Source organism: Ranitomeya imitator, chromosome 1 (assembly GCF_032444005.1).
Source record: "Ranitomeya imitator isolate aRanImi1 chromosome 1, aRanImi1.pri, whole genome shotgun sequence".
Classification (NCBI taxonomy): Eukaryota; Metazoa; Chordata; class Amphibia; order Anura; family Dendrobatidae; genus Ranitomeya; species Ranitomeya imitator.
The window spans coordinates 192,468,705-192,490,418 of NC_091282.1; the positions used below are offsets into that span (position 1 = coordinate 192,468,705).

At 44.7% G+C, this 21,714-nt stretch overlaps 1 protein-coding gene across 1 annotated transcript in view; it reads right to left on the reverse strand.

Annotated features, from left to right (window-relative positions):
• CCDC112 (coiled-coil domain containing 112) overlaps positions 1-21,714 on the reverse strand; it is a 75,647-nt gene that overhangs the window by 52,083 nt on the left and 1,850 nt on the right. The window contains exon 2 of the mRNA XM_069753052.1: positions 13,159-13,265. Coding sequence (XP_069609153.1) covers positions 13,159-13,265 — 107 coding nt within the window. The remainder of the gene's footprint in view (positions 1-13,158; positions 13,266-21,714) is intronic.

A 21,714-nucleotide genomic window follows, 5' to 3' on the forward strand; every position in this document is an offset into this window, starting at 1 on the left:
CACTTTTAGGAGTTTCCAATATGTAGGATGCCGAAAGTCACTTCAAAACTGAACAGGTCCCTATAAAAACAAGTTTCGTAAATTTCCTTGCAAAAAATGAAAAGTTAGGTTTCACATTTGCGGTTGTGTCCGCAGCGTTTCTTCCGCAAATATCCGCATGCGTTGTGTATTCCTATCTTTAACATTAGGGACGCATGCGTTTGCGATCGTACGCGTTTCACGACGCATGCGTCGTTTCGTCGTCTGCGGCTTGTTGCAGAAATGCAACATGTAGTAATTTTTAGAGGCGTCAATTTGCCGCCTGGAAGCGTATGCGGTCGATTGCGCAAGGAATGCGCCAAAAAAAGCATTGCTGTCTACATGAACGCATGCGTTCACAAGCACATGCGTTTGCTTGCGTTCGTGAACGCATGCGTTCCACAAGAGAAAAACATGTCTAGACACTGATAAGCCACCCCCCACATACAAGGAGATAAAGGGAGGGAGTGGACAGTTGCAGGTCACTTCGCAGCAGACAGAGAAGTTTTCCAGACACAGCAGAGCAGACACAGGAAGGAATCTACACTCTGAACAATGTGAGTATATCCTAGCAAATGCCTTAATTTTCTATTTTGTGTCTCTACATGTCCTAATTTCTTGCATTTCTTTCTTTCTACATGCATTAGAATGTCTTCTTCTTCTGATAAGGAGCAATGTCCTGGGACTTCTAAAGTAGAACATGTCAGTGAGGTGAGTACTTGCCTCCTCAGATTGTTAAGTATTCACTGTCACATCTACACATATGACAATTTTTGTTTTTCATTTTTTTAGAGCTCTTCTACTGCGGCAGAGACTGGGCAGGAGCAGCGGAGTCAAGGTCGGGTGGCAAGCCGGCAGCGTGTACGTATACAAGGCTGACTGTTAACTGTATCCTCAGTGTAGTATTCTTGAATCTTCCTTTCTTTACATTCATATTTCTTTACATTTTTCTTCTGGAATCCTTTTGTATCTTGACTTTCCTATTCATGCCATTTCTCAGCCTCTGTTTTCTTTCTTTTCCTTATGTTAATTGACCAAACATTAATGTCTTTATTTAATTTTTAGGTTCCAGAACGGGATGAAGACCTAATAGAAAATGACCTTCTCATCTCCCTGGTCCAGGAGCGAGTCCCGTTGTGGGACACCCGGGATCCACTACACTCAAACAACGTCACGATCCGGCGCCTATGGAATGAGGTGGCCAAAGCGATGTGGGATGGCTGGGACAACGCCCCGACACAGGTCCGAAGTGCATTTGGTAAGTATTGCACTGCAGTGTGAAGCAGCAGAGACCTTGGCCGTGCTCACTCAGCTGTGTGTGATGAAAGAAACTCTCAGGAGTTTCTCTCATCACACACAGTTGTGTGAGCGCGGCCAAAAGTCCATTTTCTGACCATAATGTTTTTTTTGTTTTTTTTTTTAACAGTGGCCAAAGTCAAAACACGTTGGCGTTCGATGAAGGACCGCTTCAACAAGGACCTGCGTCAAGAGAGCCGTGTTCCCAGTGGATCAGGAGCAAGGATCAGAAAATACAAATACCATCGCGTTCTGGCATTTTTAAGACCGGTCCTTGCCCAGAGAATGTAAGTATTTATCTCGTGCATTAGGTTGTATTGTATTGCCATAATCTGTATATTTCTATTCCACAGGATTTTGAGTCTAGTTAATTTTTGGTATTCATTTTCTTTTTACTTTTTTCACACCACATGGAGCACTACTGTTGGCCCAGGTTCTGGAGTGGTCCTTCATCAGACAGCCACGGACCCGTCCCAGCCATCCTGCAGCAAGTGGGCCTGCCACACTAACTGGAGACCAGGAAGCTGGTCCATCAGGTGTTCCCCTTTCCCAGTCCTCTGCCACTGCCCCCTTTTCTTTTGGGCCTGAGTTTTTGCACTTGAGCTCGGTTTTTCACGAAGGACTCAAGGCTATGGGTGACCGAATGGATATTTCACATAGCCTCTTGAATGCACATATCCAGGTCAGCAAAAGCCTTAACCAAGTAAAAGCCGACCTCCAGAGGCCAGCACATCATTTTTTTAACCAAATTGAGCAGGGCTTGTCGGAACACCTTACTCCTGATCTCCAGCTGAGTGTCATGCAGGCCTGCACTGCTGCTTACGTGCAGGCTATGCAGCAGAGTCGGTATTTTCAGCAGACAGTGGCAGCATATCCACCTGTGCCTTCACTGTCACAATTAACCTCAATGCCGACCTCTGCTGCATACCACTGCACGGCCACCACTATTCCTAGCACTGTTGGACACCAGTACAGCACCACCACCATGTCGAGTGCTGTTGGACAGCCCACTGCCACCACCATGACAACCGCTGCTCCTGCTTGGACCTCCTCCACTGACGTGGTGCAGCAGGACCCTGGCATGGCCTTCCATACCGCCACCACCACGATGCAGCAGGACCCTGGCATGGCCTTCCGCTCTACGAGCGCTATGGACTCTGGCATGGCTGCACGCTCTACGAGCACTATGGACTCTGGCATGGCTGCACGCTCTATGAGCACTATGGACTCTGGCATGGCTGCACACACTACGAGCACTATGGACTCTGGCATGGCTACACGTTCTACGAGCACTATGGAGTCTGAGACAATGCAGCCGGACCCTGACAGGTCACCCACCACGACCATGCAAAGACATATGAGCCCACCGAGGCTTCCCAGAACCCGGCAATCACAAAAAAAAAAAACAGCGGACTCTTAGTATTCCTCCCCCTTCACCTCCCAGTGTGTCTGTAATGCCAGGTTTGTCTCACCCTTCCAGTGCGTCTCAAGCCTCTCATGTGTCAAGCCACATCACCGAACTACCAGACCCCACTAGTTACATTGCCCCTTCTCCTGCCACCTCTGCATCGTCCACGGTTAGCCAGGCCTCGGTGCTTCACACCCCCCGTTTACATCACTCTACCCCAAGGCGGCGCAGTTAAATTTGTTGGTTGTTAAAAAATAAATACAATTTTATTTGCGCCAATTATGTTTGGTTTATTGTGTCTTTCGCCGCCGGCAACACACACCGTGCGCCAAATAAGAAACTTCGCCACACACTTAATTTTTGGGACACATCATATCTCCAGTAGTTATTAAATAAAAGACTGCAGCTTTGTGTGTCTTTAGTATAAAGATATGAGGTGGGCCAATCTATTCTTTCTGCTTAGTCTGTGACTAGTGTTGCACTCTGAATAGAAAATGGCGGAAATACAATGAAGAACTCTACTCAACAGGTCAGGTTTCAGAAAACTCATTAGTTAGGACACCTGACCTGGTGAGTAGAGAACTGCCTTGTATAACCTCCATTTTCTCTTCTGTGTACATACCGTATATACTCGAGTATAAGCCGACCCGAGTATAAGCCGACCCCCCCCTTAATTTTGCCACAAAAAACTGGGAAAACGTATTGACTCGAGCATAAGCCTAGGGTAGGAAATACAGCAGCTACCGGTGAATTTCAAAAATAAAAATAGATGCTCCATACCGTTCATTATTGTCCCATAGATGCTCCATATAAAGCTGTGCCCCATATAATGCTCTGCACTGTTCATTATGGCCCCAAAGATGTTCCACATAAAGCTGTGCCATATATAATGCTCTGCACTGTTCATTATGGCCCCATAGGTGCTCCACATAAAGCTGTGCCCCATATATAATGCTCTGCACTGTTCATTATGGCCCCATAGATGCTCCATATAAAGCTGTGCCATATATAATGCTCTGCACCGTTGATTATTGCCCCATAGATGCTCCATATAAAGCTGTCTAATATATAATGCTGCTGCTGCTGCAATAAAAAAAAAAAAAAAATCACATACTCCCCTCTCTTGCTCAGGATGCCGGCGCTTTCAATATTTACCTGCTCCTCGTGCGTCTCCGTCTCCAGCACTGACGCTCAGCAGAGGGCGCGCACTGACTACGTCACCGCGCCCTCTAACCTGGGCTTATTTTTTGCGGGACGAGTTGTACTTTTGAACGACATCATTGGTTTTAGCATGTCGTGTATTAGAAAACGGGAAAAAAACTCCAAGTGCAGTGAAATTGCAAAAAAAGTGCAGTCCCACACTTGTTTTTTGTTTGGCTTTTTTGCTAGGTTCAATAAATGCTAAAACTGAGCTGCCATTATGATTCTCCAGGTCATTACGAGTTCATAGACACCTAACATGACTAGGTTATTTTTTATCTAAGTGGTGAAAAATTTTTTCCAAAGTTTGCTTAAAAAAAAAAAAAATTGCTCCATTTTCCGATACTCGTAGCGTCTCCATTTTTCATGATCTGGGGTCGGTTGAGGGCTTATTTTTTGCGTGCCGAGCTGGCGTTTTTAAGGATAGCATTTTGGTGCAGATACGTTCTTTTAATCGCCCGTTATTGCATTTTAATGCGATGTCGCGGCGACCAAAAAAAACCGTAATTCTGGCGTTTTGAATTTTTTTCTCGCTAAGCTGTTTAGCGATCAGGTTAATGCTTTTTTTTGATAGATCGGGCGATTCTGAACGCGGCGATACCAAATATGTGTAGGTTTGATTTTTTTTTTATTGATTTATTTCGATTGGGGCGAAAGGGGGGTGATTTAAACTTTTATATATTTTTTTAACTTTTGCCTTGCTTCAATAGCCTCCATGGGAGGCTAGAAGCAGGCACAGCACGATCGGCTCTGCTACATAGCAGCGATCTGCTGTTCGCTGCTATGTAGCAGAAAATCAGGTGTGCTTTGAGCGCCGGCCACAGGGTGGCGCTCACAGCTGCCGGGGATCTGTAACCATAGAGGTCTCTAGGACCTCTATGGTTACAATACTGAAGCATCGCCGACCTCCGATCATGTGACGGGGGTCGGCGATGCCGTCATTTCCGGCCGCCCGGCCGGATGCAGTAGTTAAATGCCGCTGTCTGCGTTTGACAGCGGCATTTAACTAGTTAATAGGTGCGGGCAGATCGCGATTCTGCCCGTGCTTATTACGGACACATGTCAGCTGTTCAAAACAGCTGACATGTCCCAGCTTTAATGCGGGCTCATCGCCGGAGCCCGCATCAAAGAGGGGCTTCTGACCTCGGACGTACTATCCCGTCCGAGGTCAGAAAGGGGTTAATGAGAAATATTATCATTTAAGAAAATTACTTGTACAGATAAAATTACAACAGGACATTTACACAACATTGTCCTGCGATGACACACTTCCAATATCAGAATCAAAAAAGGCAGCAAATTGGTCCCGCATGTGATCAACTTCAGCAGTTGACCGCAGCGGGTGATGCTGGTAATCGGGCAGTGGGTGTGCAACTGGTTCATCCAGTTCAATGTTGGGTTGCTCCTTTGCCATTATATAATTGTGCAAAACCACACAGGCTTTGACCACCTCGTCGACTGTCTCCACTTTTAGATTAATGGCTGATGCAAGAATGCGCCATTTAGAGACTAGAATGCCAAAGGAACACTCTACTGTTCTTCAGGACCTGGTCAGTCTGTAGTTAAAGATCCTTCTAGTGTGGTTCAAGTCCCGACTGGAATAGGGCTTCAGTAGGTTTTTCACACATCTGAAAGGCCTCATCCCCAACCATAACAAATGGCATCGGTGGACCTTGAGTGTTGGGGAGCGGTTGTGGCTGTGGAAAATTACAATTTTTGCCATACACACGGCGGCCCATATCAGAGTTCTTAAAAGTGTGGGAATCGTTGCCACGGCCAAAAGCTCCAATGTCCACGGCGATGAAGCGACAGTCCGCATCGGCTATTGCCATGAGCATAACAGAAAAATATTTTTTGTGATTGAAGTACTCCGATCCTGTTCTGGCTGGTTTGATAATGCGAGTGTGCTTTCCATCAACCGCTCCCAAACAGTTTGGGAAATCACACACACTCCAGAATTTTTCCGCAATTTCAAGCCACATGTCCAAGGTGGGTAGGGGTATAAACTCATCCCGTAGTACATTCCACAGCCCGGCAGGTGTCCGCAACTATTCCGGACAGGGTGGATATTCCAAGCTGGTATTGGAAGTGGAGGGATGATAAACTCTCTCCGGTTGCCAGAAATCTGCAAGAAAAACAAACCAAAAAAAAATTACAATCTATTCTATTTATGGTGTGGTTACGCTAAAGACAGAAAGGAAAATACCCAAAACCTACATTTCAGAAAACACAAAATTTGGAATGTCATTGGTTTAGATTTGGAACGTACCTTAATGTAACCAGCAGACGTTCCTCGGGTGTAATCACTCTACGGAGCTGGGTGTCCTGCCTCCGTATGGCTCCTTGGACACGAGCAAGCAAATCCCGGAACGAGTCTTGCGACATCCTTGCATATTCATGGAATTTCTCCGGGTTGGTATTAAGCTCGCCATACAGCGTGTGATAGGCTCCACGGCTCTCACGTAGTTCGATAATGGGGTGTCTCCAAAAACGCCTACGATGTCTCCTTCTCCATCTTTCGCGATTTCTGTCTTGCTCCCAAGCAAATGCACAGGCAAGAAACAGCTTGATGCTTAAATCCAGGTTGAAATAAAAGGTCTCCATTCAAAAATACATTCTGACACAGCATACAGGAGCAACATCTGAAGATTTCAGCTGTTCAAGGGTCTATATATAGAGATCCCATAATACACTCCCTCTGTAGTCTCATTGGCGGTTTCTGGTTATCTAGATTTTTCTCCTGTAAAATTTGTCACCATGCGCACCAAAACCGCATGCGTCTAAAAAACGCCGCGTTTGTACGTGGTTCCATGCGTTTTTTCCTGCACTTGCGTATGCGGATTAAACGCTGCGGATTCGAACGCTAATGTGAAACTAGCCTTACTGCTACATTTATAAACCTTCTAAAATGCTAACAAAATAAAACAACATTTTACAAATGGTGCTGATTTAAAGCAGACATTAGTTAAATGTTATTTATTAATGTGTTTCTATGGTACGACTATCTGGATTAACCCCTTTACCCCCAAGGGTTTCTGACCACTGTCCCTTTATGAGGTTACACCTCTGGAACGCTTCAACGGATCCCGGTGATTCTGACAATGTTTTCTCGTGACATATTGTACTTCATGATAGTGGTAAAATTTCTTTGATATTACCTGCGTTTATTTGTGAAAAAAACGGAAATTTGGCGAAAATTTCGCAATTTTCCAAATTTGAATTTTTATGCAATTAAATCACAGAGATATGTCACACAAAATACTAAATAAGTAACATTTCACACATGTCTACTTTACATCAGCACAATTTTGGAACCAAAATTTTTTTTTGTTAGGGAGTTATAAGGGTTAAAAGTTGACCAGCAATTTCTCATTTTTACAACACCATTTTTTTTTAGGGACCACATCTCATTTGAAGTCATTTTGAGGGATCTATATGATAGAAAATACCCAAGTGTGACACAATTCTAAAAACTGCACCCCTAAAGGTGCTCAAAACCATATTCAAGAAGTTTATTAACCCTTCTGGTGCTTCACAGGAATTTTTGGAATGTTTAAATAAAAATGAACATTTAACTTTTTTTTCACAAAAAATTTACTTCAGCTCCAATTTGTTTTATTTTACCTAGGGTAACAGGAGAAAATGGACCCCAAAAGTTGTTGTACAATTTGTCCTGAGTACACCGATAACCCATATGTGGGGGTAAACCACTGTTTGGGCGCATGGCTGAGCTCGGAAGCGAAGGAGCGCCATTTGACTTTTCAATGCAAAATTGCCTGGAATCTAGATGGGACGCCATATTGCGTTTGGAGAGCCCCTGATGTGCCTAAACATTGAAACCCCCCACAAGTGACACCATTTTGGAAATTAGACCCCCTAAGGAACTTATCTAGATGCGTGGTGAGCACTTTGACCCACCAAGTGCTTTATAGAAGTTTATAATGCAGAGCCGTAAAAATAAAAAATCATATTTTTTCACAAAGATGATTTTTTCGCCCCCGATTTTTTATTTTCCCAAGAGTAAGATAAGAAATTGGACCCCAAAAGTTGTTGTACAATTTGTCCTGAGTACGCTGATACTCCATATGTGGGGGTAAACCACTGGTTGGGCGCATGGCAGAGCTCGGAAGGCAAGGAGCGCCATTTGACTTTTCAATGCAAAATTTACTGGAATTGAGATGGGACGCCATGTTACGTTTAGAGAGCCACTGATGTGCCTAAACATTGAAACCCCCCACAAGTGACACCCTTTTGGAACTCATATAGATGGGTTGTGAGAGCTTTGAACCCATAAGTGTTTCACTACAGTTTATAACGCAGAGCCGTGAAAATAAAAATTATTTTTTTTTCCACAAAAATTATTTTGTAGCCCCCAGTTTTGTATTTTCCCAAGGGTAACAGGAGAAATTGGACCCCATAAGTTGTTGTGCAATTTGTCCTGAGTACGCTGATACCCCATATGTGGGGGGAACCACCGTTTGAGCGCATGGCAGAGCTCGCAAGGGAAGGAGCGTCATTTGGAATGCAGACTTAGATGGATTGGTTTGCAGGCGTCACATTGCGTTTCAGAGCCCCTAATGTACCTAAACAGTAGAAACCCCCCACAAGTGATCCCATATTGGAAACTAGACCCCCCAAGGAACTTATCTAGATGTGTTGTGAGAACTTTGAACCCCCAAGTGTTTCACTACAGTTTATAACGCAGAGCCGTGAAAATAAACATTCTTTTTTTCCCCACAAAAATTATTTTTTAGCCCCCAGTTTTGTATTTTCCCAAGGGTAACAGGAGAAATTAGACCCCAAAAGTTGTTGTCCAATGTGTCCCGAGTACGCTGATACCCCATATGTTGGGGTAAACCCCTGTTTAGGCGCACGGGAGAGCTCGGAAGGGAAGGAGCACTGTTTTACTTTTTCAACGCAGAATTGGCTGGAATTGAGATCGGACGCCATGTCGCTTTTGGAGAGCCCCTGATGTGCCTAAACAGTGGAAACCCCCAATTATAACTGAAACCCTAATCCAAACATAACCCCAACCCTATTCCCAACGGTAACCCTAACCACACCCCTAACCGTGACACACCCCTAACCCTAATCCCAACCGTAAATGTAATCCAAACCCTAACCCTAACTTTAGCCCCAACCCTAACCCTAGCCCTAACCTTAGCCCTAACCCGAACTCTAATGGGAAAATGGAAATAAATACATTTTTTCGTTTTTCCCTAACTAAGGGGGTGATGAAGGGGGGTTTGATTTACTTTTATAGCGTGTTTTTTAGCGGATTTTTATGATTGGCAGCCGTCAAACACTAAAAGATGCTTTTTATTGCAAAAATTATTTTTTGCATTACCACATTTTGAGAGCTATAATTTTTCCATATTTTGGTCCACAGAGTCATGTGAGGTCTTGTTTTAGGTGAGACGAGTTGACGTTTTTATTGGTCACATTTTCGGGCACGTGAAATTTTTTGATCGCTTTTTATTCCGATTTTTGTGAGGCAGAATGACCAAAAACCAGCTATTCATGAATTTCTTTTGGGGGAGGCGTTTATACCGTTCCGCGTTTGGTAAAATGGATAAAGCAGTTTTATTTTTCGGGTCAGTACGATTACAGCGATACCTCAATTATATCATTTTTTTATGTTTTGGCGCTTTTATACGATAAAAACTATTTTATAGAAAAAATAATTATTTTTGCATCGCTTTATTCTGAGGACTATAACTTTTTTCTTTTTTCTTTGATGACGCTGTATGGGGGCTTAATTTTTGTGGAACAAGATTATGTTTTCAGCGGTACCATGGTTATTTATATCCATCTTTTTGATTGCGTGTTATTCCACTTTTTATTTGGCGGTATGATAAAGTGTTGTTTTTTGCCTTTTTTTTTTTCACGGTGGTCACTGAAGGGGTTAACTAGGACAGTTTTATAGGTCGGGTCGTTACGGATGCGGCGATACTAAATATGTGTACTTTTATTGTTTTTTTTTATTTAAAGAAATGTATTTATAGGAACAATATATATATATATATATATATATATATATATATATATATATATATATATATATATATATATATATATATATATATATATATATATATATATATATATATATATAAAATAGTCCCGAAGTCATTATAGTCTAATAATAATACCATGCATACAGTGGCATGTATATGCTAAATAGCATATTTGACAACAGGCAAGAGACGACTCAAAACATAACTAATATAAACAGGAGGACAGTGAGTCAAAGAAATATGCCAATAGTAACAAATGTGAAAAAGCTTTATTAATAGTGAGATAAACAAGAAAAAAAAAAAAAAAAAAAGTGTTTATCTCACTATTAATAAAGCTTTTTCACATTTGTTACTATTGGCATATTTCTTTGACTCACTGTCCTCCTGTTTATATTATATTATATATTTTAGGAATTTGTGAAAAAAAATTTTTTTTACACTATAACATTGCTCCAGGGGGGGGCATCATGTTATAGTGTAAGATCACTGATCTGACACTTTTCTGTGCACTGTGTCAGATCGGCGATCTAAGGTGCACAGATCCAGACTTCCCGGCGCCTGCTATGAGCAGGCGCTGTGAAGCCACCTCCCTGCAGGACCCGGATGCCGCACCCATCTTGGATCCGGGCCTGCTGCAGGGAGGAGGTAAGAGACCCTCGCAGCAACGCGATCACATCACGTTGCTCCGAGGGTCTCAGGGAAGCCCGCAGTGAGCCCCCTCCCTGCGCGATGCTTCCCTGTACCGCCGGAACACTGCAATCATGTTTGATTGCAGTGTGCCAGGGGTTAATGTGCCGGGGGTGGTCCGTGACCGCTCCTGGCACATAGTGCCGGATGTCAGCTGCGACAGTCAGCTGACACCCGGCCGCGATCGGCCGCTCTCCCCCATGAGCGCGGCTGATCGCTCTGGACGTACTATTCCGTCCTTGGGAATTAGGGCCCACCCCACATGGACGGAATAGTACATCCAATGGCAGAAAGGGGTTAAAGGGATAATTAAAGTTTGAAAATTGCTAATTTTTTACATTTTTTGTCAAAGTTCTGATATTTTTAAAATTAGAGCAAAACATATCAACCTAAATTGATCATTATCGTAAAGTAGAATATGTCACGGAAAGAAATCAATCTCAAAATCAATGGGATATGTTGAAGAATTTCAGAGTTATTACTACATAAAGTGACATGTCAGATTTTAAAAAATGTTGCCCTATCACTAATGGGTTAACAGTAACAGACTTGTACAGAAGGAGAGCACACTTGTGGGCTTACAATCTACAAGGTATTGGCGAAGGAGAAAGTAAATTAAGGTTAGTGACAATGAGTTCCAGACAAGGCTAATTCAGAGACTGATAGAACAGTCCGGATACACGGAATACTCAGGTAGACACATGTTCAGACACACGGGTTTCGAATACGGATTAAGGTATTGGCTGCACACGAAGCGGGGGACGAGGTTCAGACACGAGTCACACAGGAAACAAAGGTTCAGGTTGAAGACTGGCCAAATAAGGACCAGGCACTACGGGTACAGGACACGGGACGCACCAGGAACAGGGAGACCTCACAACTCACTAGTAGACCACTACACACTACCTAATGATACTTGTAGCTTCGGCACCTCTCTACTGGGTAGGGTGCCTTTTATACTAAATGCCTCCCAGCCATGGGCTGGGGCCACTTTACAATGAGCATGCACTAGGTGCGCCTCCGGGAAGTACCGCATGCACAACACATGGAAGCAGGGAGCATACTGAGGACCATGCTGTGTGGCCAGAGGTGGGAGGGAGGCACGCCAACAGCGGTATTACAAAGAGAAAATGATTTGTAAGCAGAAATGTCTCATGAATCTTCCTAAAAGTACTGTTATACAATATACTTACTACTAGTGCATAAACCATTCCAACATATTTCCTTCAAACCAGGAGTTATTACCATCTCAACTTCTAACGGCCAAGACAGAAATAACTCCAGAGGCTCCGACCAATGGAGGTTGGATTATGGCAACTTCCTAGAGCAGTTAAGCTACACGGTTACCGTACACAGTTTCAGTATATCTGACTGTGCTAGGCTGGATAGAGTTATTTCAGTCTCAACCATGAAAGGCATAACTCTTTATAGGAAACATGACAGCTAGTTCATGCTGCCCAAACTAGCAGCATGAACCAGAGACTGGCTATATAATTTCAGACAGGTAAGTTTCACTGTGAAACTTTATGGTTTTTCAGCAAAAAAAAACAAAACAAAACAAAAAAAAACTGCAAACATGTTTTCACGTTCAGGAAACGCTGCGTGTTTGATTCTGCGTTAGAGCCGCAGCGTCAAACATGCAGCGTCCAGATGTTACAGCATAGTGGAGGGGATTTCATGAAATTCCGTCTCCACTATGCATTAAAAGACGCATGCGGCATACCCGCGAAAACGGACATGCGGCGCGTCTTTTCAGAACGCAGCATGTCCTTACAATGCTCAAACAAAGCAGGGGACCTGCCAGTGACCTCAGGTGCAGATTTGGTGCAGATTTTACCTGCGTAAAATCCTGATGCAATCCTGAACGTGGACACATACCCTTAGAAGCCTGCTGAGGATCATGCAGCTTGGGCAACTAGTCCAAAAAACAAGTAATTAATGGTTCTCTCCGCCCCACCCCATTGAATGACAGGTCTCTCCCCTTACATCCACTAGGCCTCTTAGACTAGTCACCTGAGCCACATGGTAGGTTTTATGCTGCATACCAATCTTCAATGATGGAGTTGCATGAATGAATGAATCAGCTGTCAGGTACCTTTAAAAGGGGGTTGTCCACTACTCAGATGACCCCTTCTCAATAACTATGTTTTCCCCCCAAGTAAAATAACAACACCTATACTCATGTTTGGTGCAATTCCATTGGTGTCAGTACTGGCTCTCCCAGGGATCGAGTGAGACAACATCCCTGCAGCCAATCAGTGCTGCATTCACTCTCCCCGACCTTGGACGAATCACATACATTCAGAGGAACCGAGAGCTGCTTCTGAAGCAGATTGTTATCTCACGTGACCCCTACAGCCAATGTCAAGCTATTTCTTGGAGAGCCAGTGCTGCGGAGGCGAGTATAGGTGTTATTTTACAAGGGGCAAACATTGGGATTGCGAATGGGTTGTCCGAATAGTAGACAATCCTTTTAAGTACCAGAATGCCTTACATGGTAATGTTATTAATAAGACCTCAGTGTCCACTTACTGGTGTCTGAGTTTTTCAGCTTCACGGATAAATTCAGCTTTTTTTGCTTGTTTCAGCTTCCAGATGTGAGCATTATCACCACCAGGAATAGAAAAACTACCATCATCCTGTGAAAATACAAATGCATCAGAAACGTTTCATGGTCAAATATCAATGTCAGAACATTTTTCCAGTTTGTTTTCCAACAGAAGCAAATGTTTCTTTGGTGTTTTTTACAATAATTATTTAGCGGGCATACCAGCTTTTTGTAGCAGTTTTGTTTAACAAAACAAGTTGGCCAGATGTTAGGTGAAAGTCAACATAAAAAATGTGGAGAAAAAAAAGAAAGAAAAGCGCTCCCTGTGAATAGGCAGCCGCAGAAGACAAGGACCAAGTAGATTTTGCTCACCGACCGTTAGCTCCCCACCCTCACCGGGCAGGAGATGTACCACTGTACTGAATAACAACACTCTTGGAGGAGGTGTATGACGGATGGCTTCCCCGCTCAGCTGCCGCACCGACCGTTAGCTCCCCACTCTTACCGGCAGAAGCTACACTGCTGTACTGAATAAGAACACTCTTGGAGGAGGTGTAAGATGGATGGCTTCCCCATTCAGCTGCCACACCGACTGTTAGCTCCCCACTCTCACCGGGCAGGAGATGTACCACTATACTGAATAAGCACACTTTTGGAGGTGTAAGATGGATGGCTTCCCCGCTCAGCTCCCCACTCTCACCGCGCAGGAGCTGCACTGAATGAGAACACTCTTGGAGGAGGTGTATGACAAATGGCTTCCCCGATCAGATGCCGCACTGACCGTTAGCTCCCCACTCTCACCGGGCAGGAGCTGCACTGAATGAGAACACTCTTGGAGAAGGTGTATCATGGATGGCTTCCCCGATAAGCTGCCGCACCGACCATTAGCTCCCCATTCTCACCGGGCAAGAGCTGCACTGAATAAGCACACTCTTGGAGGTGTATGATGGATGGCTTCCCCGATCAGCTGCCGCACCGACTGTCGGTTCCCCACCCTCACTGGGCAAGAGCTAGAGATACAATTCAAGAGGAAAAAGAAGGAGGCACATATGTTCCTCGTGCTGCAATGGAGACCCGTCTATTCACAAGATGAGACGTTTAATGGCACTAAGCATTTCAGGAATGATCCGTCCCATTCATCAGTTGCATGGTCCGTCCTTGAAACCTGTAGGGCCATTAAATGTCTCATCCTGTGAATAGCCTGGTCTCCTCCATCACAGCGCTCGGAATGTATCAGCCCCTTACTTTTTCCTTCTGAAACATAAATGTAACCCACAAGCTTTTTTGCTTGTGCAGTCCATTCATTTTTGGGCACTTTGCATTTATCTAAATATGCAACATGCTTTTGGTTTGTGCTTTTTTTTTACTAGTGTTTTCTCATATGCTTCTCTAAAGTACATGAAAAACTCCATAATGTTTTTAAAAAATGCATTAAATTTCCTTTTAAGCCAGATAAAAAGAAAATGTGAAGAAAGCTGAAAGAGGTTTTACTAAAATCAAAATGTATCACCTATCCACAGGACAGACAAATGATAAATCCCTGATGGCTGGGATCCCATAAAATGGACCCCCACAAAAAAGAGGATGTCACTTTTTTGAAGCTCCAAGCTAGACAATGAACACTCAAAAAAAAAACACTTTACAACTAGTGATGAGTGAATGCGCTTGGATAAGGTGTTAAGGTGTAATAGATTATCTTCGGATGCTGGAATACAATCCCTGCACGTGTTGCGGCTGTCAAACACGCGACACATGCAGCCACGGCGACTGAATCATATTATTTGGGCACGCCAAAGACACTCTATTAGCACTCGTGCATGCTGGGATAACATCTTATCCAAGCAAGTTCGCTGATCACCATTTACAACCTCTCCTACAACACGCAAAAAAAAGAAACATTTCCTGTAGAGGTTACCACTTGAAAGATTTTTTGTTAATAAACTTCTCAAAAAATGTAGTGTGTATAGCCTCATTCTCAATTTTGTATCCACTTGGGTGTTTGCCTGCAAAAACTGGACCAAAAACAGCAAAAGTGATCTTAGCCTTAGGTCAATTTCGTACAAGTGTACTAAAGACACATATTTCTGTGCCCCTCTGCGCCTCAGTACCTGGCCGAATAATTATCTGATCACCCAAACACCATCATATGGACCTAGGACCGGTAAGTGCACATAGGATGGAAATTAAGCAAAACACACAAAACAAAAGAAAAAAATCTGCGAAAACAATTGCATGCAGATTTTGAGAGGATTTCTTCCTATACATTTCACACAGGGAAATCCGTTGTGGAAATCTGCAGCATGAATTGCCATGATGTGAATTAAATAGGTACAAATAGGTACTACATGCCCCATGGGAAATGAAAGCATCCTGCACCGACCGGCGGAGCCAGCACTGGGTCCTCCGGAGGCAGAGAGCAGCAGCAGCTCACAGGTCAGCGTCATCCGCAAGAAGTGAGCGTGAAGCGGCCAGTGATTGGTTGCAGGGTTCAAGGGCCATGACATCACAAGCCCCAGGAGATCCGGCGCCGACATCGGAGGGGGGACAGATGCTTTTCTTTCACATGGGTGGTGAAGTGATTGAGAAGGGGAGGTCAGAGTAGTGGATGCCATGTTCACACACTACATTTTTTGTTTGGGAAAATTCAACATGTATCTGCAAATTCTGCAGCAGAAATCAGGATTAACCTTCACTTTCTGCCACAGATTTGCCGTGTGACGTAACGCGGATCTGCAGGATTATTGAATCTTTTGAAAGAAATCTGCTCCAGAAACCTCCTCACTGTAAGGTATGTGCACACGTTGCGTATTTGCTTGCAGAAATTTCTGCAAGATTTCTGCATCTCTTGGCAGCAAAAACGCTGCGGAAAAATACGCTGTGTTTTTGGTGCACTTTTGCATGCGTTTTTTTCATGTGCATTCAATGTGTCAAAAACGCAAAAAGAATTGACATGCTGCAGAAAAAACCCCACTGCAAATACGAACGGAAATTTACTGATCATGTGAACAACACTTCAGGATTATCATTGAATTACCTTGCTTAAGTATTCTATTACGTTTTTTGACCATTTACGCACAGAAAGAAAAAAGCAGTGAAAATGCATCAAATACGCAACACGCGCACATAGCCTAAGGCTACGTGCGTACATTGCGTATTTGCTTGCAGAAATTTCTGCAAGGTTCCTGCATGTCTTGGCAGGGAAAACGCTGCAGAAAAAACTCACGTTTTTGCATGCGTTTTTGTACAACAATTAATGCTTTTTTGAGCTAAATAAAGACATTTAAAAAAAAAGGTTTTGTGATGTAATTTCTTGGTTCAACACCACCATTTTCATGCTGATGTGTGGTCTCGGGGTAATGTAATTAGGGCTTGGTGCCAACAGCTGTCATTGATACCTAGCTCTGGGCTTAAGGTACCGTCACACTCAGCGACGCTGCAGCGATATAGACAACGAGCCGACCTAAACTAAATCGCTGGAGCGTCGCTGTTTAGGTCGCTGTAGATATGTCAAACACATCAACTCCAGAACGATGCAGGAGCGATCCAGTGACGTAACGGCGACTCACTTCTCGTTCTCACTGGTTGTTAGCTCCATGTAAAAGTTGCTGGCGTCGTTGCTTTTGATGTGAAACATGACGATACACGCCAAACCTGGCGACGAAATAAAGTTCTGGACTTCTAGCTCCGACCAGCGATGGCACAGCAGGATCCAGATCGCTGCTGCGTGTCAAACACAACGAGATCGCTATCCAGGACCCTGCAACGTTACGGATTGTTGTCGTTCTCGTTGCAAAGTTGCTGAGTGTGACGGTACCTTTAGTAATGAAATGTTTTCAGCCCAACACCTTCATCACTAAGCCGATAAGTAAGCACAAACACATAAACAACATACACATTGTCACCAGCCTATGTAGGAACATTAACAGAAGGAAAGTACACAGGCTGTAACCAGACAGCAACTGTTCATTTTAAAGAAGAAAATAAAAATAAAAAAACAAAACTTGCGTGGGCTCCCATGTAATTTTAAAGGGAACCTGTCACCCCCGTTTTTTGAGATTGAGCTATAAATACTGTTAAATAGGGCCTGCGCTGTGTGTTCCTATAGTGTATCTAGTGTACCCCGATTCCCCACCTATGCTGAGAAATAACTTACCAAAGACGCCGTTTTCGCCTGTCAATCAGGCTGGTCAGGTCGGGAGGGCGTGGTGACATCGCTGGTTCTTCCTCAGCTTTACGTTGGTGGCGTAGTGGTGAACAAGCAGCGCGCGATCTGCGCTGTAATCCCTTGCATCGGTGGGGGCGGCCATCTTCCTGGGGCCGCGCGTGCGCAGATCGAGTGCTCTGCTGCACGGGGCTTCAGGAAAATGGCCGCAGGATGCCGCGCGTGCGCATTAGAGATCGCGGCGGCCATTTTCCCAAAGCCGAGATGCAAACTCGGCTTTGGGAAAATGGCCGCCGCGATCTCTAATGCGCACGCGCGGCATCCCGCGGCCATTTTCCTGAAGCCCCGTGCAGCAGAGCACTCGATCTGCGCACGCGCGGCCCCAGGAAGATGGCCGCCCCCACCAATGCAAGGGATTACAGCGCAGATCGCGCGTTGCTTGTTCACCACTACGCCACCAACGTAAAGCTGAGGAAGAACCAGCGATGTCACCACGCCCTCCCGACCTGACCAGCCTGATTGACAGGCGAAAACAGCGACTATGGTAAGTTATTTCTCAGCATAGGTGGGGAATCGGGGTACACTACATACACTATAGGAACACACAGCGCAGGCCCTATTTAACAGTATTTATAGCTCAATCTCAAAAAACGGGGTGACAGGTTCCCTTTAATAACCAGCAGAGGGTGATGTAAGGGTATGTGTCCACGTTCAGGATTGCATCAGGATTTGATGCAGGTAAAATCTGCACCTGAGGTCACTGGCAGGTCACCTGCGTTTTTTGACACGTTTTTGATGCGTAATTCACGTAATTCATGCGGATTTGTGTGTGATTTTGTAAGCTCAATAAAGATATACAAAACAAAGAATTGTGATGTCATTTCTTGTCCAACCTCTTCATTTACTTACTCCATTGAAGAATATACACACACAGCTAGATAGATAGATACATATGGTAAGTTAGATGGATACAATAGATAGATACAATACATATCTATCGTATCTGTCTATCTATGGATCTATCTATCAATATATCTATTATCTACCGATATATCTATCTATCGATATATCAAGATATATTGATAAATATATTGATAGATAATAGATAAATACGATAGATAGATACGGTAGATGGATCACACAAGCGAGAAACTCGGGCGAGTCTCGCATCTTAATACCTGGCACTGCCGCCGGCACTCAGGAGCGGAGCGTGATGTTGCATGTATTTCTATGCAGCTGCACGCTCCGCTCCCGAGTGCCGGCGCCAGTTTTTTGCATGTGTGATCCCGGCCTTAAATACACACACACACGAAATCTGCGTTAGGCCAGGGTCACACTTGCGAGAAACTCACACAAGTCTCTCGCTTCAATACCCGGCACTGCCACGGGAACTCGGTACCGGAGTGTGCGGCTGCTTGTATTTCTATGCAGCTGAACGCTCCGGTCCTGAGTGCCCGCGGCAGTGTCGGGTATTTACCCTGGCCTTAAATGCAATGTTTAATTTAAAAAAAAAAATGAAAAAAAAAAATGGCGTGGGCTCCCGTGCAATTTTCTGCGCCAGAGAGGGAAAGCCAGCGACTGGGGGACTGATATTTGTAGCCTGGGAAGGGGTTAATACCCATGGAGCTTCCCAGGCTATGAATATCAGCCCGCAGCTGTCTGCGTAGCTTTTACTGGCTATAAAAATAGGGGGACCCCCCCCCTCAAAAAAATGATGTTGGGTCCCCCTATAATTTATAGCCAGAAAGGCTACGCAGACAGCTGCGGGCTGATATTCATAGACTAGAGAGGGACCATGGATATTGCCCCCCGGCTACAAATACCAGCCCCCAGCCACCCCAGAAATGGCGCATCTATAAGATGCGCCAAATCCGGCGCTTAGCCTCTCTTCCCACTCCCTAGTAGCAGTGGGATATGGGTTAATAAGGGGTTAATGACACCTTAGGTGACATTAAGCCTGGTTAATAATGGCGAGGCATCAATAAGACGCCTATCCATTATTAATCCTAGTAAAGTGTAAATAAAACACAGACACTAGAAAAAAGTATTTTAATGAAATTACACACACTTTTTGACCACATCTTTATTGTATGCTCAATCCTCTTGAAGACCCTCGTCCTGCAAAAAAGCTAAAAAAACAAACCAAATTCATACTCCCTGTCCGCAGATATCTCATAACGAGTGTCCCACGACGAGTCCAGCTCTGCTACTGTACATCTGGATGCCTGACATCCAGACATAGCAGAGCTTGTAGATGACCGCTGGAGATAACTCTACAGCGATCACCTACACTCTAGCACTCATGGTCAGCTGACCATGAGAACCAGACGTGCACGGCAGTTAACGGGGAAGCTAAGTTATTGTGAGAATTTATCTTACCGCGAGAACTGCAGTGGACGCGGGGCTTGCGGCGGGACAGGTAAGCCGGCATATGACATGCGTAATAAGCTGCATTAACGCAGTTTCTACGCATTTCACTAATCATTAGATGCGATTTTATCGCATCGAATGATTATCTATGGGAAATTTACGGCGCGGCGATGGAGCGTCGTCGCACTGTAAACAGACATGCTGCGTTCTGAAAAGACGCTCTGCATGTCCGTTTACGTGGGTCTGCCGTCTGGCTTTTTTACCGCATAGTTGAGACGGGATTTCATGAAATCCCCTCCACTATGCTGTAACATCTCGACGCTGCGGCTCTACGCAGCGTCAAACACGCAGCGTTTCCTGAACGTGGCAACATACCCTTAAAGGGAACCTGTCACCCAAAAAATTGAAGATGAGCTGCGGCCACTGGCAGCAGGGGCTTATCTACAAATTATCAGCAAATTAATGCTGTGCGCAGGCGCAGGGAAAGGTCAGAGAGGCCCGGCACCTAAGCACTGCAGTACTTTGCTCTCAGACAGACTACGCCTGCATCGGAGCCGCAGCGTGAAGACAAGAAGAGGACGTCATCGTAAAAAGATGGGAGGCCCCGGATTGCGACGCCCATCGGACCCGAACCGCATTGGGACCGCCCCTAGGTGAGTATAATATAACCTCTTTTTCTCATCTTTCAGGATACATCGGGGGCTTATCTACAGCATTACAGAATGCTGTAGATAAGCCCCTGATGCCAGTGGCCGCAGCTCATTTTCGATTTTTCGGGTGACAGGTTCCCTTTAATATTCTGGGAAGAAGCCAATAGCCATAAGGCTGTGTGCACACGTTCAGGAATGTCTGCAGAATTTTCCTAAACAAAACTGGACTTTTTCTGCAGGAAATCTGCTCACGTTTTTTTTTCTTTGCGTTTTTATCGTGGTTTTTTTGCGGAAAAAAACACAGCATGGGCACAAAAATTGCGGAATGCATTAAAATGATGAGATGCTTAATGCAACCTTTTTTAGCGTTTTTTCCGCAGAAAACGGTCGAAAAAACGCAAAAAATCCTGAATGTGTGCACATAGCCTAAAGGTTCCCAGGCTATTAATATCCTAACCTTTTTACCGCAGGTCACTGCTGCAGGTCACAGTCACAGCTGAGGGGTCATGCTGACATCTGACAGCATGACCCCGCAGCGCTCTGACCGACAGCCTGCTGTAGGTTACCGCGGGCGACCGTCAGCCGCGGGGTCACACCTACACCTGACAGCATGATCCCGCAGTGCTCTGATCAACAGTATGAAGTAGCGTTACCGCGGGTGACCGTCACAACTGCGTTGTCACACTGACATCTGACAGCATAATCCCGCAGCCCTCTGACTGACGGTCTTACCGGCGGTAGCTTTATGGCCGATAACTACCAGGCTAGTGTTTCCCACGCTGTCACACAGATGACAGTGTGGGCAAAACCACAGGACGCCGGTAAAATGCAAAACAAAAACTCAGCAAATCCACAAACATTTTAATAACTGCGATTTTGCTGCGGATTTGACTGACTCAATCGAAGTCAATGGGCGAAAAACGCTGAAGAAACACACAAAGAATTGATATGCTGCAGAAAAAACACACTGCAAATATTTAAGGAAATGTACTGATCATGTGCACAACACTCTAGGATTGTCATTGAATTAGCTTGCATAAGGCTACATCCTCACGGTCAGGAATCTGCAGCGCTTTGGATGCAGCACATGTCCGCTCCGTCCATAGTGCTGCCGGCTATTGTACGCAGGTGATTCCGCATGTGATCATTGAACCGTGCAGAATCACCGAGTCCAATATATTGTACGGGTGACATTTCTCTTGCAGAGACCCGAGTCTTCGCAAGATAGACATGCTGCGTTCTGGAAAGACGCGCCACATGTCCGTCTCCGTAGGGAAGCCGCGGGTGCCGATGCACACATAGTGGGCATGGGATTTCTTCAAATCCCATCCACTATGCTGTAACATCTGGACTCTGCG